This window comes from Apis cerana, linkage group LG7, assembly GCF_029169275.1.
Source record: "Apis cerana isolate GH-2021 linkage group LG7, AcerK_1.0, whole genome shotgun sequence".
Lineage (NCBI taxonomy): Eukaryota > Metazoa > Arthropoda > Insecta > Hymenoptera > Apidae > Apis > Apis cerana.
In genome coordinates this window covers 5,487,322-5,512,702 of record NC_083858.1, presented here as the reverse complement: position 1 = coordinate 5,512,702, position 25,381 = coordinate 5,487,322, and the positions used below count along the sequence as shown (strand labels likewise).

At 17.4% G+C, this 25,381-nt stretch overlaps 1 protein-coding gene across 4 annotated transcripts in view; it reads right to left on the bottom strand.

Moving 5' to 3' along the window:
- The window catches only part of LOC108003087 (basement membrane-specific heparan sulfate proteoglycan core protein), a 303,226-nt gene that overhangs the window by 83,470 nt on the left and 194,375 nt on the right, over positions 1 to 25,381 (bottom strand). For all 4 annotated transcript variants that reach the window (XM_062076951.1, XM_062076949.1, XM_062076948.1 and 1 more), the window contains exons 3-4: positions 18,805 to 18,974; positions 4,136 to 4,346 (exon numbers count right to left, since the gene is read on the bottom strand). In XM_062076951.1, coding sequence (XP_061932935.1) covers positions 4,136 to 4,346; positions 18,805 to 18,974 — 381 coding nt within the window. The remainder of the gene's footprint in view (positions 1 to 4,135; positions 4,347 to 18,804; positions 18,975 to 25,381) is intronic.

Below are 25,381 nucleotides of genomic sequence, written 5' to 3'. Positions count from 1 at the left end.
AGTTTTAAGAAAATTTATGACACAGTAAAATTGATTAATTCTGAAAAACTTTTAAAAATATGAGAATATGTCAATTCTCATGGATATAGGATTCGACATAATTCAATTAATAATTCAAATTAAAATTATTTAATTAAAATTATTTATTATTAAACTTGTAAAATTAAAATTAAATTATTTAATTCAAATTATTATATTATTTAATTAAAATTACAAGCAATTTTTATAATTTATATAATATCATAAAACTGTATCATAAAGTTTTGAATTTGTAAGAGTTTATCCATAATTAATTTATAGGCTACATATAATAATTTAAATTTATTTAAAAAATGATAATTGATTTAAAAAATTAATTAATTATAATAAAAATAATAATTAATTTGAAACATTATTTATATATATATAATAAAAATAATAATTGATTTTAAAAATTAATTTATTGATAAATTTAAATTAAAATTAATTATGACAAATTTCTTTAATTACGTAAATATTTAATAAATAAGAATCAATTAATTAAATAAATATATTTAAAATATATTAATAATAAAAAAATTTTCTATAAAAAAACTTAATTTTATGTATTAAAAGAATTTCTTTTATAAAAAAATTCTATAAATTTGTAATATATTAGTTGAATTATGTCGAATCCTGTATTATTTTTAAAGAACTCATAAGATTATATATTTTTAAAAAACATTTCAGTTGAAGTTTAATTAAAATATAAATTTTAAAACGATATTCAAATTTCACAATACTATATTATATTTGAAGAAATTTATTATAAATATTTAATCAATTCTCTTGAACAACAGGATTTATGTATGACCTTTTTCTTCAGCTTAATTTTAAAAATTTTCTTTAAATTAAGAATATCCCATATTTAGAGGATTAATCCACATTGTCTATAGCATTCTCATGATCCTATTGAAAATCTACAATTCGATGATATGAACATGGAAAGAAATTCAAAAGATACAAATATAAAAATCTAAGAAAAATTAGAAGCTTATTAACATTTGAATTATTTGGATGAAATAAAATTTTCAAACACTTTGTGAATTCAGTAAACATTATATATATATTTCAACATTTCAATGTTTTAATATTAATAGTTTATAATAAATCATATTTATTATATAATTATAGATCGCAGTGAGTATATAATACAGGAAGTATAGAATATTTTAATGTTGTGGATATTGAAAATTAAATATTCTAGATATATATTCAGCGCAATGGAAATAGGAGAACTGTGGCTTAAAGATATCAAGAAATATCGAAATCATATTAGTAACAAAGAATTTTTAGTATTGGTTACTCGTGGATATAATATAAGTAATTTAATGTTGCAGAATTGAATCATTCACGTAATATGCAATCATTGAGAGCATTAAAGACGAAATCATTAGCATTTGCATAATTTTTAAAGTAAGTTTTAAGATAATATAATTAATTATTAATTAATTTGAAAAATAATAAATAATAATAAATATTTAATGATAAATATCTTCATTTTGTTTTAATGATATTCAATTACAATAATAATGCATCATAATTTCAAAAAACATAATATATTTGTACAAATATTTGTAGATACAAAATTTATATTCTCAAAATTGTATTTAACACGAGAATATTATAATATGTGCAAAAAGATATTACATAGTTTATATAAAAACTTATATCACAATAGAGGATGGATAGAGTGAATTTTATCATAAAAAAATCAGTCTTTTTCAGAATCATTAATATTTTTAACGCAAAAATAATTCAAAATTCTCTTTTGAAATTACCAAATTAGAAGTGATTAGTCTAAGATCGTATAATAAAATAAATGACAGATATATTGATTTAATGATGCTATATATATTATTTTTTAATAATGTTTTATTTGTAATTATTTATATTATTTGTATTATTTGTAATAATTTTTTTTTAATTATTTGTAATCCAATTATAGCATTACATATAAATCTATCAAGAATTAATTTTGCAATAAGAAAGATATCTAAAAAGAAGATAACACATTTCAAAGCTCGAATTGAATTTTTGGTAAGTGATTAATTTTATGTATTTATTTAATGAATTGTTTTTTAATCTAATATATTTTGTCAATTTATAATATTATTGTTTATTTTTTTATTTCAAATATATATTATTTATTATTTATGTGTCAGAAAAATTTTATATTTGTCTTTTTATACTACAATTTTATGTTATTCATTTTGAATGATGAATAAATTCGATTTGTTTGTTCTACATGAATAACAATTATTTAGTTCATTTATTGTTTGCGATATAATTCAATATAATTTTTTTTCAAAAAAAATATTTCTTCTATTCAACACGATTTGTTTGTTAGATATTGCTTAAACTTATTCGTGCTCGATGGTTCGTTGATAACTCTATTCATTTCTACTATGCTTTATGATTAGTAAATATTTTTTTGTTAACAAAGTTATAGCGAAAGTTTTTGCAAAAGAAAATGTTACTTGAAATTAACTTATAAATCTCCAATTAAGATTGTTCTCATATTTTTTATATAATATGGTATGTGTTTTTCATCTAACTTTTCATGATTTTTTAATTATTTAATTATTTATAGATTATTTTTTAATTTTTCTTATTTTATTTTTTTTTTAATATAAAATCTATATATATAATCTTTATAATTGAAAATAAATGTTTTGAATATCAAGAATAATTATAAATTATATTATATAAATATATTATATAAACATAAAATTATATATAATAAATTATATATATATAAATTGTATAATTATAATAAATTATTTATTATAATATAATTATAATAAGTTAAAAAATTAAATTAAAATACAAATAATTCTGTTGTTTCTATAATTATCGCTTTAATTTTGTACATATAATATTTTTATTACTGTTAATTTATTATTATTGCTTATTATAATTATTCAATAATTATCAGTTCTATTAATTATAATATTATAGTTTATTATTATATTATTTATTATATTATTTTACATTTATTATATTATAAGGCGGATAGAAAAAAATTTTTTTTAATATTAATTTTTCTACATTTTTTACTTATAATGAGATTTTAAGTATTGAAAATACATTTTCATTTTTTAAGATTAAGAATGTATAAATATATACATTCTTATAAATTCTATAAATTCTAATTTTATCTTTTAATTTTAGTTTTAAGTAAATTTTTTAATGCATTCTTTATTTATTATATTTTTATTGAGTAAAATAGAAGAAATGAATAGAAGAAATAGAAGAAAGAAAGGTAATTAATAAATTAAAACATATATTTGATTGAAATACATATACTATAAAAGATAAATATATATACTATAAAAGATAAATATATATATAATTATATATATCATAAATATATAAATAAACTATCATTTATTATTATATCATTTATCATTGGAAATTTTGACTATTTAAATAAATGAAATTCAATATAAAAAAAACGATTATCCTAATATTTTATTTCAATAATTTGTCTTCTTCTTAATATCCTCTTAATATAGAGAACTTTATTATAATAATACAAATATAGTTTGATAATAAATTTTATTTAGATTATTTAGATAGTTTATTTTATTTGGAGAAGTTAAATAATTAATTCAAAATGTACACAATTCAAATATAATATTGATTTATTAATAATAATAATGCAATTCCTCTAATAATATTTGTTTGCTAATTTGGTCTCAAAGATTATATTTAAACGATTTTTTTATAGTAAAATGATTACAGTAAATTGATGAAGGGACAAAGAAATGAAAAAGTTGAAATATAATAAAATAAATAATAATTTGTATAACAATAAACTAACGTTGTAAACTTTGTTTTTTTAAGAGTATGTGAAATTTACTACTTTTTCACTATTCATTTTATTGATTTTATTGATCGAAATATTTATATATAATTACTAATTCATAAAATAAATAACAAAACAATTATGTAGAATATAAATTTATAATTTTACATTTTTTTCACTCATGAAATTAAAATGACCGTTGAAAAATGTTTTATGTTGATGTAATTTTATAATAAACTTTTTTTATTGTTTGACAATGAGATTTATTAAAGATAAAAATTATATTTGTACATTATGGATACCAACCTACGACACTCAAGTTAAAAGCCTGACTAATTTTGGATTCAGTTGAGACTTGACATTCATATGTTCCGCTATCTCGAACCTGTGGTGAACTAATTCTTAAAGTCCATTCATCAGATCCATCTCGGTGTAATGATTGGAAACGTTGATCATTTGTATACGTTAAAATTCCTACAGTAAGAATATGCAAATCTCGTTTCCTGATCCATGAAACCTGCAACGAAACACAAAATTTTTTAGATAAATAGCTTCATGAATTAATAGGAAAAAAAATTGATAGCATACAAAGTATAGATTTCATTATTTTTAAAACAACAGTTTGTATCACAAAGTTGTATTTTATATTTATATTTTATATATATTTTTAATTTCTATTTTTATATTTGTATTTTTTCATTATATTTTATTGGTCGAAAGTTTATAAATTAAATTTATAAAAATTTATAAAATTTATAAAGTTTAATCATAACATTATATTAATTTATAATATTATCATAATATTATTTATGAGATTTGCAGTTGTATTATAATATAAAATGTATGGAGATATGAAATATGAAATATTTTGATTATTCTATTACGTGGAAATATATAAATTTTTCGATCAAAATTTTAATTTAATAATTTTTCAAATTAAATATTAATATTTTAATATTTTTAAATGCATTTTATTCTTTTTAATCTTTTCATTCAAAAAAGTACTATCAATAAAGAAAATAAAGTCAGCGATTCATTTGAAATTTCTATTTTTATTTTTATTTTTATTATCATTTAGAGATATGAAAAAAGTGTCAAAGCAATAATTAGAAAAGAAAAAGGTAAAAAATGGTAAATAAATTGTTTGTGAGTAAGATATATAAATACAACAATAAATTCATATAATCTTTTACTATTGCTCGAATAATTTTACAAAAACGAACTGAGTATTTATTGGATAAAGCGAACGAAACGAAAACAGAATTTATGATCGTACGCTTTGGTAAATCCAGTGCAGAATTATTGAGAAAATCTTCTCCCGATTCGATACGCATTGTTCACCGAATTTTATATTACATTCAATCGCCTGTAATCACCACAAACGAAAAAAACAAATGAGAAAGAAAAAAGAGCAAAAATATAACTAGTAAATATAACTAGTAATTGTAAAGAATAAGAGAAAAAGAAAGATGAAAATAAAAAAAGGAAAAGGAATCAATTTTAAAATGAAGCTCTCGATGTGAAAACATATAATTGATCTGTAATATAATTTTCGTTTACAGTTGCTTCTATCGAATTCAATTATCGATGACTGGAAATTTTAAACTTATAATTTCTCGCAATAGAAAATTTCAATTCAATTTAAAAACAGTACTGAAATATTATCTTCTCCTCTCTTTTGAAGAATTTAAAATATGTAAATACTAAAGAAAATTTTGAACAATTTTATATATATATATATATATATATATGTAATCGGCAATCAGCCTTAGTTATGGGCACAATATTTTTTTATATATACTATTAATATATATTTTAATATTAATTTTATTTAATATTAATATTAATTAAACGTACATATACTATTATATATATATTAATATATATATATATATATATACTATATATCATTAACATATGTTCTAATTTTGATATAAGATTTTTATCTAATCTATATGAATTCATTAAATCTTATCATATTCTAAATCATTTCAATAAATTTTTATTGGTTGAGATACATAAAAAACAGTTGCGAAATTTCTTAGAAATATTAAACGTCGTACGTCATATTTCTATTTCTCTTACGGGATTTTTGGTTTATTTTTTTTATATGATAAATTATAACATTACGAAATTATAAATAAAATAGATTTTACTATTAATTTATTTATTTCAATTAAAGATTTAAGATATTTATTTTTTTTAAATTCATTCATTTCAAAATTAAACTTGTTTAATCGATATTTCTATACACCAATATTTGTTTCAGTTTTTGCAATCAATTTTTTAAAAATATTCCACAAATACATATATAAACAATATGTAATAAAGCATACTAAGCAACTTTCTGATTATTTATTATTTAAAATTTATAGTGATTGATTCATAAAGTTTCTTTTTATTTTTTATTGTTATTTGAGATTTTATGAACATTTAATTTACAAAACAAATTTTCAGTAACAGAGAAAATATTAAAACATACTTTGAATATATTGGAAAATAAAAATAAAATAAAAAAATATTAAAAAATTCCTTTGTTAAGGAAATAGTAAAAATATTCCTTTTAATATTTTAAATGTAGGAATACATATATTATATATATTGCTCAGTTATATTTTATAAGTAAAGATGTATATTATTTATCGCTGATTTCATATTTTCATTGTTATAATTTTTTAACAATATTTAAAGTAATATATTTATACAGAAAAATTTTTTTATTAAAGAAACATTATTTCAAAATCTTATAATTTTGTAATAATAATAATAATAATAATAATAATAATAATAATAATAATAATAATAATAATAATAATAATAACAATAACAATAATAATAACAATAACAATAACAATAACAATAACAATAACAATAACAATAACAATAACAATAACAATAACAATAACAATAACAATAACAATAACAATAACAATAACAATAACAATAACAATAACAATAACAATAACAATAACAATAATAACAATAACAATAACAATAACAATAACAATAACAATAATAACAATAACAATAACAATAACAATAACAATAACAATAACAATAACAATAACAATAACAATAACAATAACAATAACAATAACAATAACAATAACAATAATAATAATAATAATAATAATAATAATAATAATAATAATAATAAAATATAAAATTTAATATTCAAATTAATATCAAATTAATGTTCTGTTATTTTGTTATAAAAAATATTTCCGATTGAAATTATGAATATAAAACATGAAAAAATTGTAAAAATTCTCGTATTCAAGAAGATTCATATACAAAATTTTTATTAAGATGGAAATTTTCAAAATATATGAATTTTTTGTAAGCTATTACAGGAATAACTTTATGATTAACTTTTTTATTTCTTCAAAATTATTTATCTGAATATATACTTATAACTGAAACATTTAAATGTTGGATAAAAATCTAATTATAGGAAATTTTATCTTTATTTCAAATCGAATTGTAAAAATAATATAAAAATTGTTGTCATTTAAGAATAATATCAAATCAGCATCAATTCATAATAATTATTAAATTACACATTTATATATTTAAATAGAAATATTTTTATTTAATATCAAGCATAGCATGGACATGTCATTGTACTGTTTCATTAACAAACTTGAATATTTTTATCACACGATTATCCTATTTATTATCCTAAGAATATTTTATCTTATTACGAAATATATATCTTTTCTTTCATGTGATTGAAATAATAATATTGAATTAATATGTTAAATTATATATATTAAATTATATATATAATTATATATTAATGTGTTAAATAGTGGATAATAGTTAATAGATTACAGATTTTTATATAAATATATTTTTTTGTATAATTTATATAAATAATATAATATAATAAAAATAAATACAAAATAAATGTTAAATATTTTTACTTAATATTTTTTTAATATTATTAATTTATTAATTTAATTTAATATTTAAATAATATTAAATATTATAATATTTAATATTTAAATATATATTAAAATATTATAATATTTAAATATTATAAGTAAATTTAGTCTTATTCTAAATATAACTTTTAATATATAATATATTATATAAGATTAAAAACAGAAAAAATTTTGAATAATTTATTCACGAAAGAAGTAGAAGAGATTGCAATGTACTGAAATATTACAATTCCATTACGATATATTATTAATACATTTACGATATATTAAGATTCTAAGATAAAAAGAGTTTTTCTAATGTACAATTTTCTCAGTTCATTTCAGATAAACAATAGTAATTAGAAATATAGTATTTTAATAGTAATTTAAAAAAAAATGAAAAAAATTTTATTTTTATATATAACAAATAATATATATAACAAATAAATATAAAACTTATATTAAATTATAACAAATAAATATAAAAATTTTATTAAATTATAACAAATAAATATATTAAAATGATATTTTGCAAATATTGTATAATTTGATATAAATTTTAAATATATGATATATTTAATGTAATATTTCATCTAGTTTTAACTGCAAAAAATTCACAATTTAATTATTAATATGTAATATATTGATACTGCTCTGCTGTAGTGTTAATAAATAAATAATGATTATTTATGAAAATTACTTATTACTGAGCTAATTTAGCATGTAAATAATAATTAAAAATATCTTCGCGTGATTCAAAAATTTAGATAGTCTAAGATAACACATCCTATAAATTTGTCGATCTGTCACTATTTTATCTCATATTTTTATATAACATAAAGTTAAATTTATTAAAAAAAAAATTTAACTTTGATCTTTTTCTGTAATTGTTAAGGGATACTTTATATATTTTATTATATATATAAAATTTATTATATTATTGTTATTATTATATAAAATTATTAAAATTATTAAAATTATATTATATTTATTATATCATTTAAATAATTGTTAATTTTAAGACATTAAAAATCATATGATATAATTAAGATTATATGTATAAAAGAATATATATTTAAAATATAATGTTGTCCTTAATAATATATATATTACTTGAAATCGATAATAAGATAGTTTTTCGACAAATTCATCCAATTTAACTTTCGTCAAATATAATTGGAATATACTAGAATAAGTGGTTCGAAAATAAGTGGCTTATTAGACAAACGCTTCGTATTAAAATGGTGTTGAAAACAAAATTGATGTCTCCTGTCCTTACAGGAAATTACTTAGTAAGACGGGATTTGCCTATTACGTACCGGTTGAGAAAAATGCAGAAATATTGCATATTTTTCTATGATTTGCATATTTTGTTCTAATAAAAAAGATACAATATATTTTCTTTAAGTATAAAATTATTTTTGTATTAAAATTTGTTTCGAATAAAATTAAATCAATTTCTTCTGTTTATTATTTTTAAGATTTCAAAAAACATTTTAAATTTTCTTTTATACAAATTAGATAACATAGATTTTATATAAGATATAAGATAATTTATAAACCACCTAAAGTTAAGTATTTTACATTTAATATTTCAATTATAATAATATAAATATAAAAAATATAAAATATAAAAAAATACTTGTATGTAATATAAATAATATCACAAAATGAATTTTCTACAAGAAATATTTTTCTATCATTTTAAAAATAAACTTTATTTCTATCGGAAACATTATTTGAAAAATTTTTATAATTTATTGCAATTTATAATCAATAAATAAATAAATAAACTATAAACCTATTTAAAATAATCAAATTGTTGCTTATACATAAGATATCATGATGATACTAGATATTTTAATTTATTTAATTTAAATATTTTATTAACTTCAAAAAACTGTATTTTTGCAATAAAATAATTTTAATTTGAAATATTAATAACAAATATTATATATATAAGTGAATAATATTAACATATATAGAAATGAAAATTAAATTTAAAAATTAACTAATTTTAAGATAGAAAAAAACATTAAGATAGAAAAAAATTAAATTTTGAATCATAAATTATATCATATAATAATGAAAGCAAATAAAAGAGAAATTAAAAACATAATATTTTAATTCATAGATAACGAAAGCATTTAACTTTTAGTTGTTAAAAGTTGTACATATTTTCCTTATTATTACTGATATGAATCAAAATTGTATTTTGTTTATTATACAACTTTATAATTTGAGATGAAACATCTTTATATAGATATGCTTTATTTACTATAGAACTTTACAATTTCAGATCAAATAGCTTTAGATACATCAATATGGAATAACAACATAAATATATACTAATTAATTATATATAGAACTTCTAAAAAGTTAATTCTAGAAATCAAAAGAAATACAAAAAAATTGATATTTCTATAAATTCTATATAAATCTATTGATTTTATTAAAAGATTACTATAAATAATTTAAATTTGCATTAGAAATAAAACAAAAATATAATGAGAAGTCTCTATTTCCATTTTTATCGCCCTATTGCTTCTGTCTTGCTTCATTTAATACAAAATTAAATTGCTTATAATTTAATAAATAAGTTTCAATTGACATTTTTATATCAATTTTTGTATTTTTTAAACTATATAGAAGCAATTTTCCAAAAATATTTCACAAATATATAATAGTATATAATAATATTATTATTCTGTATATTAATATATTTATTTCAATTTTCAAAATGTATATGTATATGTAACATATATGTATATATAACAATATGATATAATGAACATTATGTTTATTTTTGATAAAAAAATTATATTGAAATATAATATTTATATTTTATTACAAATACCGAGAAAAATAATAAGTTATACTTACTCAAAAATATTGAAATATATATATTTATAAATCTTCAGAATAATATATTTTTAAAGAAAAGATTTTAAATACAAAAGTTTCACAAAGTTTTTTTGACGTTATTATTGTTTAAAGTTTTTTTTTTAAATAAAGACCTACATTTTTCTTCATAAATTTTTATTTTACAATAAAGGAAAAAGAAAATTAAACATTTTATTATGAATATTTAACATTTTATTATTGGATGTCATTTTAAATGATATTTAATAAAACAAATCCTTTTTTAAATTTTATTATTATTGAAGATAATATTTGTTTATGTCTTATCTTAAATCTATGAATTCAGCTATCAATATGCTATGATTTGTACATATAGATTTATTGAAAATAAATAATCATTTATTCTCATTATAGTAAATCGGTTATTTGTTAAATTTTATTGCTTTATTTTATATAATATCACATAGATTTTATATACAAATTAAAAAAAATTAGTAAAATACCAAATTACTATCAATTTAAAAGTTTTATTGAAAAGACAATTGAATTTTTCAAAACAAAAGAGATAGCAATTAAATACAATTACTATAAAATATTCAGACACTAATATATATTTAATTTTAATGATCTATATCTTTGTTAATTAAAAAAAAATGAATTCAAATTTGTTTCTTTTAATAAAATACTTAATATATTTTACAAATTTGAGCAATTTCATTATTTAACTTGATATAATAAAATATTTTTATTAATTAATTAAATCACTACTTTTTGTTTCACAAAAATATTTAGATATAATAATTTTTTTATAAAATAAATAATAAAATAGCAATTTTTTATTAAAAATTATTTTTTATTAATTTCTTATGTGTCTTAAAAAATATTAAAAGAATTCAACAAGCTTTCCGGTTTCATTAAGCATGCTAAATAATAATATCTTATAAAAAAATTCTAAATTATTTAAATAATATAAGATTATTATATCGTTTATTAATAATTATTAATAAGTTTTATCCAATCATGATGATTATAAATATATGTGACTTAAAAAGAAAATATATTGTACTTTCTGAAAAATAGCTAAAAAAAAATTAATAAATATTAATTTGCATTAAATGAAATGAAATTTAAAAAAAAATTTAAGTAATTATTTAAAATAAGAGAAATAAAGAAATTAAAATATTTTTATTCTAATAAATTTTTTTTATATATAATATATAATTTATAAAAAAAGTGAAAGTGCAACTAAAAATTTTTAAAGAACGAAATTATTGAAATTATTTGAATATATATGCGAATTTTTATTAAAGTTAGGATTTTTGAAAAATAAAATGCTCTTATTAACGTAAGTACTTTTATTAACATAATCTACGGAATATTTTTGAAGTTACTATATGTATACCTACTATACATACTATACATACCTACATATATGTATATGTTTAATTGCTGATTCGATTATTGTACATTTGCCAACTAGCGTTGTATTATTCATTGTGTTTTGATTTGTGTGTGAATTTGAATCTATCTATCTTTATAGTCAGATTTTTTAATAACTCGTTTTCTTTTTTATTAAGTATTTAAGAATGTTTTTTTGAAAAAATAAAATAGTAAAGAATAAAAAGTGAAAATCAGTTTTGGTCAATTAAAATATGAAAAAATACAAAAAATTCAAATTTTCACAAAAATTAACAAATGATCAAATTTTTGATAACATTGAAATTTATAATATAATATTTGTGATGTAGACAAAAAAAAAAGAATTGTAATTGAAAAATTAAATGATAGTTAAAACATATGCTATCTGAATGTTCTAAATAAAATTATTATTGTATTTCTTTTTTCTTTCTGCAAATCTGCAGAAATAAAACAATCCTCGAATTGAAATTACGAACAATATATATAAAGTATGATATTAATTTCAGTATTATTGTAATTTTAATTATTGTAATTTCTATTATTCAAAGATTATTTTTCGTTTATTTTCATTGAATGCTCATATTTTCTACAAATAAATAATATATTACAACAGTGTAATTATTTCTGCTAAATATTTAAACTCTAAGCTAAGTTGGAATCGTATTTTTGCAACTTTTTCCAAAAATCATCTATTATTACTCATGAACATTTTTGACCAGTTCATTTATTATATATATTTTATTTGTCGCAATGAATATATTAACAAAAAAAAAAAGTAACAACATATATTCACTGTCATAAATATATGATAGTAAAATAAGTAATAAATAAGTAATTATAAAAATTTCAAAAAAATAATACTATTTTTTAATATTTTGATTATTTTTTCAAAAAATGAATTCGAATTTTTTCAAATTTACTCTAATATTAGGAAAATAGAGAATATGTTTTCTATGTCATAAAATGAAATAAAATATTTTTGATTGATAAAAATAAATCATTTAAGTTAAAATATTGAATTTTTTTAATTTTTTGATACTTATTACATAAATTCATTTCATTCATATTTTGTTATGTTTCTTTTTATAAATAAAGTACCAATATAAAAAATAAATATTTAAATTCAATTTATATTAAATTATAAAAAAGAATTACAAGAATTTCGTGTTTCTACTATTTCTAAAATTAGTTTCACAAATATGATTGTTTATGCATAAAATTTCATATAATCGATTAAGAATAATAATAAAATAAAATAAAACAAATAAGAAATTTCAATTAATTGTCAGAAACAATTAGACGTTTATGATAGTTTTCAAATTATAGAAAAAAGTTTTCCCATATTTTATCCGCGAATATCTTATAATAGAAAGTACTTTCGAAGATAAGTGCATGGGTCAACATCGAGTAGTAACATTACTCGTTATCGATGTTATTCATGCATCACCGCATGACGCACAGGAACCCGTCAGAATCCAATCACCGATCGTAATCGACGATAAATCAGATTTCCCTTCGCTTTGGCCCCACTTCAGCTATCGTACCGCATGCACGGTTCTCTATCTACGAGAAACAGGCGTTTATATTCGCAGGAGTAAAATCAACTTGGCAACACTACGTTCACTGTTGTTTGTCACAACAACTACATACCTTTTGTTATTTTAAACGATATTTAAAAGCCACTGAAATATCAATGAAAATGAAAACATTTAATGATTGCTTTTGTTTGAAAGATTATTACTAAACTATCAGTTATTTTTATAAAGCGTCACTAATAAATACACATACACATATATACTTTAATAATTGAAAAATAGATATGATATATAAAAATGAATTTATTGATAATTTCAAATCCAATGTTTATAAAATAAGTTTTAAATTATATATAAAATATTATATTTTGTATAATAATTTAATAAATACATAATTAATATAATCGTTATATAATAGATATATGTATAACTATATATATTTTGATAATAGAAATAATTATTTTTTATATCGATTTTTGTGTGTTTAATAGAATAAGAATAGATAAATTTAATCAATTTCGATAATTTTTAAATATATTATATAAAGGATGAAATAAACATTTTTTTAATCATATAAGAATCAGCTATAATTTTCTAAATATTTCTAAAAAGATATTATTATTATTATAAAATTTTTCATATACATATACATAACAGCATGTATGTATGTATATAAGTATAAATTTATATATTATAATAAGTATATATTTATAAATGTGTAATCCCAGCAATCTCTTTTGCAAATATGTCGAAAATTAGCTTTATATGTATATTGATTTTAAACAATTTTTTTTCATATGAAAAAAATATCAATATTATATGAATATAAATTGTTTAAAATCTCATTCATTGTCTAATATATTAATTCTAAAATATATTAAAAAATATAATATAAGCGAAATATATTTTTTTTAATAAAATTAATAAAAATTTATTTCATTTGATTGTATTTTAAAATATAATTATATTTATATTTTTTATTTTTAAAAGATATTTATTTTAAAAATATATTTTATTAAATATTTATATTTATATAAATTACATAATGATTAATTGATTTTAAGCATATTTTATTATATTTATCAATAAAATATATTTTTATCACGTATTACAGAATTGATTATATCATTTATAAAATTATTAATTTTTATTAATTATATAATTTAAATATTTGAAAAGTAAAAGAGGAAAAGTAACAATTATAGAAATGTATAAATAAATACACGTATAAATATATTGAATAGCAATTAACAATCATAATATGGCACTGATCATAGTATTAAAGTACAAATTCTGATTATAGTATTAAAGATATTTAAAAACTATTTGAAAATTTCATATTTACAGATATACTGAATATAAAAATTTGTGAATGAAAATATCTTATATTTTCTAAAAATAAAGCATTTTCCAAAAAAAATATTAAATACATATTTTATAATTAAATACAAAAATTTTATGATTTCAATAAAGAAATACTACTATTCTATTTATATATTATTTATTACATATTTTTAAAGTTATTTTTAAAGCTTTTTAAAGTTAATTTTTATATTTTATCTTCTTTTTATACTTCATCTGATTTTTATTTTTTGATTTTTTATTTTTTTTTTAATTCTTATTTATGAAGGAAGAGAAAAAAAGATATTGTATTTAAAACATTTTTATATATTTTCAATTTCATTTTAAAAAACTATTTAATAAAATAAATTTTTCGATTTAATTATTTTATTGAAAAAAAGATATACTCAATCTTTAAAAGATATACATAATTTTTTTATTTTCACTAAAATTCATTTATTTTCAAGAAATCCAACGCTCATATGTTTACTTCTATGCTTTTATGCTTCTAAATTTTTATCTTTAAATGAATTTTTATATTATGAGCTCTTATTCTATTGTTATATGTATTTTTTTTTTATTTTATCTACAAATTATTGATCTTGAACGATGCATCTTAAAACAATAGCAACGTTATATTTACTTAGCAATTATATATATTTTATTATAGAATTTTATAGAAATTTATATTTCAGACATATGAATATTATATTCATTCATTATATCTGAATATATAGACCAGATATTAACATAATTGACTTGAAGAGAAATCAACAACCAACTCATGTCAACTTTGATACTGTTGAGTTGAATATTAACTTTAAAAAATAATTAATTAAAATAATTAATTAAAAATTTCGAATAAAATTATTTTAATTAAAATTATCTTAATTAATTAGTTATTAAAATGCTTGAACATTTATTCGTATTATAATTAATCTTCTGTATATAATTCTGGCATTTAGCACTACAGTTATTCAGTTTTTTGAATAATAAATTATTGAAGTAATTTATTGAAATAACTTTATTCTTAACTTTAACTATTAAATTTTATCTATTTATTCTTGATATATATACGTTAAAATTGATAAAACTATATGTTAATATATGTTAACATTAATATAGATACGAACTTTACTTCAATGTGTATAAATATACTTTCAAACAAAGTAATTGCATACAATCTATGACATTAAATGTTTCTTAAAATCTATATAATTTATTTTAATTTTAAATGTATTTATTTTTTTCATAATAATAGAAGTTTAAATGCAGTTAGCATTTTTTTATAAATTTTATTTGCTTAAGTGAAAAATAGATAAAATAATAATATGAAAAAACATAAAAACAGATTAACAAGTTTTTTTTGATTTAAAAAGAATTGATGAAAATTTTTAAATCTGAATTTTTAAATCTGAATTTTTAAATCAAACATAAAAATTGCTTATTATGTTAAAAAATAAATGAATAAAAAATATTGATTTGAATTGTGGTTATATTTCGAAATATAGTCAAAAAAAATAATTTTTTTCAATATTTTTGTCAACTCCATTAATACTTTTCTTGCGAAGTCAAATTTGATTTATTATCAGGACTTTTGTCAAGATATATTAGTTATTCCATTTTTAATATATTCAAATAGAAGTTAAAAAAGCATTTGCTTTGATGTTTGAAAAATCATAATCCATATTTTTACTTTATTAGTCTCTTTGAAAAAAATAAAATAGAATTTTCATAAAAATTTCCTTCTTATCATCAGTAGAAAATTAAAAACAGAATTTCAAAGCAAGAATATATCGCAAGAAAAAATCTCATGATAGTAATTATAAAATTAAATTTAATTTCACAAGCGAAAAATAGATATAATTGATAGAAATATTGAAAAAAATACTATAATTTTTTTTAAATTATATTCTATAAATATAATTGAAATTCGCAAAAATCGATATTTTTTATTTTTTTATTTTAACCTTCCATTATATGCAATTTTTATGCTCAGATTCAAATTTAGTGCATAAAAATATACCAAAAATCTTTTCATTCTCAAACAAAAATATTCGTTATTTTTTTTTTTTTTAGATGTGTACTATCATTTTGTTCTACTCATTTTTCGATTTAAACAGACTTTGTAGAATGTTAAAATATTTTATTTTTCTCTACATTACTAAAGAAAAGATACTTCATATATACATAAAATTTGGATAAATTAGTTTCGAGAAACAGAAAAAATCACAGATATATAATCCGAGATATATATCCGAGAATGCAATGATTTCATATAGTATGATATAGTATAATTTTGTCACCGAATTTATTATATAAATCATATGGTTACTGTTTTAACCATTGATAAAACCAAATATAAAAAATGAGAAAATTGTTTTTATTGTGTACATACATTCATATATATGTTTATAATATGTCTTCTATGTTATTATTGCTTATTGTGGAATTTGCTTTTTTCTTTGATTGTTTACAGTTTAGTTTCTTATATTGAATGGTGTCATCTAGTATGATTTGAATCATTGTATGTTTATTTTTTATAATATAATATGTTGAATTTTTAGATGTTTCAGATTTGATATATTATTATTCATATATTTATATTCATAATTTCTGTTATATTACTATGAATAAGATTTTCTGTTTTTTTTATCAATAACTAGTATTATATTAGATATAATTAACGTTGTTTCAATTGTCTAGATTTTTTTGTAGTATTTTACAAATTTAAATTATCTTTATTTAAGTTATCTTTTCAATTTATTACTATATGTCCTATTTATAAAATATTTTAATATTTCTATAAGAGAATAAATATAATAATTTGATTATGCTCAATTTTTGTCATTTTTGGAATTTTTTATAAGTTATTTAGGCAGAATATAAAATTGGCAATAAAAGTTAAATATGTATGTAAATTCTTCATTTATCATATTAGCTTTTAAAAATGAATTTATTGATTCTCTTATATTATTTTATTCGAAAAAAATTTCCTTTTAATTATTAAATATGAAATTATTAAATAAATTATATGATAATATTATATGAGTTTTGCTTTGCATATTTGATGTATTTTTAACGCAATAAATTTAATATTAGCAATAATGAATAATAATGAATAATTTTGTTCAATGTAAAAGCATAATTTTTTAATAATAAATCTTTTCAATTATTATCGCTTTTTAAAGTTGGGAAAATGTTATTTGAAACTTATTTTAACTTTGTTTTTGATGAGCATTGAAATTATTATTATTATATATATAAATAATTATTATATAATATAATATATATAATGATTATAAAATATATATTTACATCAATTTAGAATATAACAGATTACTAATTGAAAGCCATTTCGGTGAAAAGATCACCGAAATAAATATGAAATTAAATTAAAAAGATTTGGCAAATTAATTCACAATTATTATCTGAATATTTAATTAATTTTTGCAATTGCATAATCGTTTATGAATATAAAGAATTTTGTTAACACAATAAATTAAAAACTCACATTCATAGCAATATGTATAAACAGATTTAATAAGATGATCTTGAACTAACTTTCAAAACATATTTAAATGATTAAGAATTATTTTAAAAAATTGTACATTATATGAATTTTATAATTATTTGAATTTTTACATTTTATTGTGACTAGTGTTCCATTTTTGGTAAAATAAAAAACAGAAAGAAAATATATTCATAATAAAATGAGATTTAATCACTAGAAAAATTGATAAATGGAAGAAACAAAAAGATGAAATAAAAAATATAATAAAAAACAAATACGTGATATCGAAAATTTCGTTAACTAATTACTCATCTGTATAACAGTTTTGTATTCTGATTAAATTACTGGTAGTTAAGCAATAAGGAAATTTGAACTTACAGCACGATCACCAAGATTGCGCACTCTGCAATGAAGAAAAGCGGTTTGGCCGACGGTCGTCGTGGTTTCCCTTTTTGTCGTATTGTCGAAATAAGGCTGACTAAAAGGTTGCTCCCAGTAAGAAGACGGATGATGCTCTACTACCGATCCTCCGCTCTTCGCTGTGCATTCTGCCAAAAGTAATAAACATCGTTAAGGGAATTTTGTTCTTAGTAAGTTACATCAATGATGCGGTTATTTCTACTGCATAATTTTGTTACGAAGATAGATTGAAACATAGTCTACGATATTTCGAAATAGCAAAACAAAATATTTTATATGACGTATAAAAATAATAATTTCATTTAATTAATTATTCATATATTATATTCATTTTATTTAATAGATTTAATATTCTTAATAAAATAAAAATTAATATAAGTTTTAAAGATTTCCTTAATTATTATTAATCTTTTATAAGACATTTTAAAAGAGAATTTTAGATTTTTAAGTTTTTTAATACTTATTTTTTAAAGTTATATTTATTTTATATAGATTTATAACTTGTTTTGTATAGAGATTATTAAATTTTGATTAAAGAAATGTTAATTTAAATTGTTAACCAAAAACTTTATGAATAAATATCACATAATACTTTATGTAGCGTCATTTTTAAAAAACTTTCATTTTCATATTTTATAATTGAATATTTTTAACCAATTATCATATTATTATTAGCAAATAGAATGGAAAACTGATTTATTTTTCCTACAATATTTGAATGAATTTAATATTTTGATAAATTTTGTTCGTAATTCATTTTAGAATGAAAGTATAGTTTAGAAAGTATATATTTTACTCGTATAAAACAAAGTCTTTTATAACCTCCTTTATAATAAAGTCTTTTATAATATTTCTTATATACTTATATATTTATATTTTATTAACTTATATATTTTTTAAAAGTTGTCATACAACTTTTCATTGCTATTTTATTGTATTTTAAATAAAAATGAGTCTGATAATTAAAAGCACGATCAAAATTGTGCAGCATATTTCTATGTATAATTTAAGTATATATATTTAATATGTGTTTAATATATATTTAATATATGTTTATTATATATTTAATATATATTTAGTATATGTGATTTAATTTGTATTTGTTATATTTAAAAATAAGTATTAATTTTGGTTACCTGGCTAGTTATTATTTTTTTTATATTGTTCTTGAATGTTTATTCAAATCAATTTAATTTTATATATTGTATAAACTAATTATATATTATTATGTATGTACTATATACTATAATTATATACTATAATTATATACTATTATATACTATAATATATTATATATTTAATATATTTAACAAATATATTTACTATTTTACTATTTTTATAGTCGATTCCATAGATTTTTTGGAATTGATTAATTTTGCACATGGAATGCTGACTATGATTTTCCTAACTAGATCAAAATATCATTCCAAATTGAAAAAATGAAAACGAATTCAATTTATTGAATTTTGAAATTTATTATACGAAATAGTACTAACGAGAAGATTTTACGCGGAGCGAATTTCTTCTAAATTATATATTTTTATATGTATGTCTAAATCATTATACGAGAATCTATTAATTATATTATATAATTCTATATTTATATTCTAATAATGTATATCAAAACAAAATCATTATCACAAGAAATTGGATCTTTTCCCCATTTTTCAAATCTGCAAAAGATTAAGAATCCAAGAAGATGTAGCTATCCCTTAGAAAGATAACCAATCCTGAATAATTTTCCTATAGTTCGCTCATAGATATTTTAGAAAGAGGATGTGCGAAATTGTCTATTGTGGATAACTGTCTGAGTTTCCTTGTTAGGGCATCAGAATTATTGAAAGTAATTATCAAGATCCACGATCTTTTGAAAATTACTCTTATAGTGACATATTATTAATCTAAATTCAGGAACTTTCTAATTTTTTAATGTTTAAAAATAAAATTCCCAATTGACAAAATTCCAAAAGCCTTATTTAATAGTTATATATACAAAACTACTCGTCTCTGGACTTAACGATATTAAATATATTATACACTTATATATACATACATACATATATATATATATATATATATATATATATATATAATCAATTTATATATAAAATTTGTAGAATTGAGAAAAAAATTTCATTTTCATTTCTATTCGCCATTTCAATAAAGAATTTATAAGAGAAATAATAATAAATCAAATTGATATAAATCAATTTTCTTTTCAAAATTCAATTTTTGAAAAAATTCAATTCAAACATAAAAACTAAAGACTCTATCTTTAAAATGAATTCAAATTATATATGGCTATTATATATTTTAAAAATTATAATAAATTATCAACAATTTTTCAAAAATGAATAATCTTTTAATTTTATGAATAAAGATATGATTATAGTATTATAGAAGTAGTACCTACAATTACTTGTTACAGTTTCGCGAAGTCCCACTAATTCTACTCATTCAAATAGTTGTAGTAGTTCAGTTCAGTTTTGAACTCATTCTCTTCTCCATTAATAAAGTTTTCACAAATTGACGTAGTTCTTGTTTCACTATAATTTGAATGCAGTTTGCCGTTGTGTAAACTTTCAACCTAATTTGTAATATTTACAAAAACATCTTTTGAGTTGATTTTCAGAATTTTCGCAATTCAAATACAAAATAATTAGATTCAAAAATATAATATAAAATATAGAACATACAAATAAAAAATAATCAAAATCTTATAAAATTTTATAGAGAAAATAAATAATTTTATACAGAAAAATAATTGTAATTTTATTTTTAACACTTACTTTAACACTTTAACATTTAAATATATATAATCTTAAAATTTGAATCATCAATATTTTAGCAACATTTAAATAAATTAAATTTATAATTTTTTTTCAAGTATATAACAAGTCTTTTTGAAGTACGTTTTTCTTAAGAATAATATATTGATAATAATAATATTTGTATATATTATATTAATATTTTATTAGTAATGAAAAATAAGTAATAAAAAAATAAGAGAATTGAATTATATATAATTTTGATTGATTGAATTTTCTATTTTTTATAATTTTCTATTTGGACTTTTAATGTCGTTTTATATTGCAAATATAATTCATTTTTTTTTTAATTAGTTATCGGATTATAAATATCATCGTGTAAAATAGTAGTATTCAGATAGACAAGTCAGTTTTTATTTTATCGATTTTAATTAGTTCTATTGATCATGAAGATGTCCAATTGTAAATTCTGTTTATGCAAGGTATTATTATTCAAGACTGTGTATCACAGCAGAATTTGAATTTTAATGAAAACGTGTCTGAAAAAATTAATATAATCAATATTCGATAACTTATTAATGACGCAAATGTTTTAATAGAATTTTTTCCACGAGAATTATTTTGGTATTTGAATTAAAAACTTGCAAACAACAAATTAATAAATTTTTAGAACGGAAATTGATCATTTTTCTTTCTTATCATGAATTGCATATTTTTTTTATGTTTTTATATCTTGGAGCTTAATTTTTTTAAACATGTGATCGATAAATGCATTTTCATATCAATGTTTTGCGTTATTTTAGATAATCAGTGTTACAAAAAATATATCAATTTGATGCATTTATAAACTTAAAATTTGAAATTTATTAATTATGAATGATTATAAATTTATTAATTATATATAATTGTTACATTCTTTTTCATTTATTCTTTAATAAGAATATTTTGAAATTATAAAAAATGCTACAGTTCTATAATAAAATTTAAAAAAAATTAATATTTTAAGAAATTACTTTATAATTTATTAATTGATTATTGGAATTAATTTTGTAATTTATAAATGTTTGATTATTCAAAATAAAAGATAAATATATTAATATTACTTTAATATCATTAATAAACATTTTAGACTTTGAATTATACTAAATACATAAATAATTTTTATTTTTATAACTAAAAAAAAAGATATTCTTTACAAAAATTTACGCAATTCTGAATGAATATTACGAAATTTATGAATATTACAAAAGAAAAATTAAAATTATTTCAAGTTATTAGTGAAATAATCATTCCTGAATTATCATTCGCGAATCAAAAGATTTTCCTTGTTTTCAAATTTCCAGAATTCATTGAAACAATATTATAGGAATTCAAATACAATCTTTGCAGCTGCGGCATGATTAATCGGACACGACTAAAATTTGAATCGATAATTAATCGCTGGTATAGACTTGCAACAGAATCGCGTGTTCTCGTTTAAGAGTCCTCTAATGGTTGGTTTTTTCACCCGTCACTCAGTTCGTTTGTCCTGGTGCTCTCATTGTTGGCTAAAAAGCTACGTTACACGAAACATCTAATCATAAGATATTCAAGTAATATCGGTCAATAAACTCTTGTAAAAAGGATGGTAATTGGTGCCGTGCTTTAGCGGAACATGCGACATGTAAAAAAATATTTCGCTTTTGATCAATACCGTCATTGAGTTTTCGCATTCGAACGCAAACGAGTAGAACGCACTAAACATGGTTGTTGTTGCTTCAAATCAATTCAAACGTCATATCAGTCCGATGAAACGATAATAGCTTGTGAAATGTGCTTCTACAATCTGTGATTTTCAAATGATCGATGACTATTTTACAAGTAGTGGTTTAAAATTTTTCAACTTTTAATATATTCTAGCCATTTATCTATGAATCAAATTTCAAATATTTTCTTTTCTTTTTAAATGATAGTAACAGAAATAAATATTGTTTTTCATTTATATCATATAATCTCATAACTATTATCAAAGTTATAATTTTCTATGAATATTGAAATGATAACTATTGAATGAATATAAAAATATTAATACTATTAAAGTATATAATTTTTTTTCTATATATATATATTATTATATTTAATAATACTTAATAATACTTTGTAATATTAATAATATTTTCATATTCATTCAATTATTATTATTATAATATATATAAATAATGATAATATTTATTTATCATTTTAATATTTATCATTTACAATATTTATAAATTTATAATATTTTAATTATTATCATATATATAAAATAGAAGAGCTACATAAAATATTATTTTAAATAGTAAATAATTCTATTTATTTTATGAATGTAATTATAAAAATGAATATAATATGAATATAATTCTGTATTATAATATAATTTATTCTATAATATAATTCATTTCATTGAAAAATTTATAAAATATGTACTTTTATGAAATTATTTAATATTAAAATATAAAATATTTTTAGTTAATATTGTGCTGTTTTTCAGTACTGAATGATATTTGGAAAAATAAATATTTGAAATAATTGTAAATTTTATATTTTTTAATTTAAATATATAGTTCAATTTAAATATAATGATTTAAATAGGATATAAAATTTTAACAAATAAATATTTTCATTTTAATAATTTGAATTACAAAATAAAATATTTTATTTTAATAATTTGACATAAAAGAAAATATTTTAATTTTATATTGTGTCATTTATAACGAGTCATTCCATAAATGTAATTTTTTCGATTAGTTTTTTGACGTAAAAATTTTTTATTTCGAAGATTATATTATATTGAAAAAAAATTTAGATAATTATAAATAATAATAGTAAAAAAATATTTATATTTATATAAAAATAGTTGACTAATTGTTGACTACGATTTTCGATACACAATATATAAAGAGAGATTAATAAACCATTTGTACTCATAAATTGAATTCGAATCATTTTTAACAATAATAATTAAAATAAAGAAAATAAATTAAATTAATTTATTTAAAATGAAAATAAAAATAAATTAAACAATGATATTTTTTAACAATTAAACAATTAAACAATTAACAATTATTATTGTTCGATAATTAAATAATTTAAAATGAAATTCAAATATTTTTTATTTTCTTTTTCTTCTTTTATTAAATATTTCACTAATATATAAATTTCAAATTCAATGGAGATCTATTTTAATTCTATCTGAATATTTTATTTTACATATAAATATATAAAAAATTTTCTATGAAATATATTGAAATTGAATGATTTTTAAATTTTACTAATTATCTTATTATAATTAAAATATAATTATTATATTTTTATAAACAAATAAATAATTATTTAATATATCTAAATTTTAGACTAATTTAATTTATGCATCTAAATTATTAAATAATGTTTTTATATTTTTCTAAATTAACTATCTTATAACTTATCTTATAACATATAAATACATTATATATATATAAATTATTATTCATTCTAAAGTTTAAGTACATTAAATAATATCATTATCTTTATTTTATTTTAGTATAATTTATCTATGATCTTTATTTTAGTAATAATTTAATAATTATCTTTATTTTAGTATATTTTATTTTTACTATAATTTATTCATTTATAAAAATAATAATCATTTATAAAAATAATAATTATAAGATAATTAGCGAATTTAAAAAGACAATTTTAAAAACTAGAAAATTATTTATATGCTTATATATAATATGTAATATAATTTTGTAATAAAATATTTATAT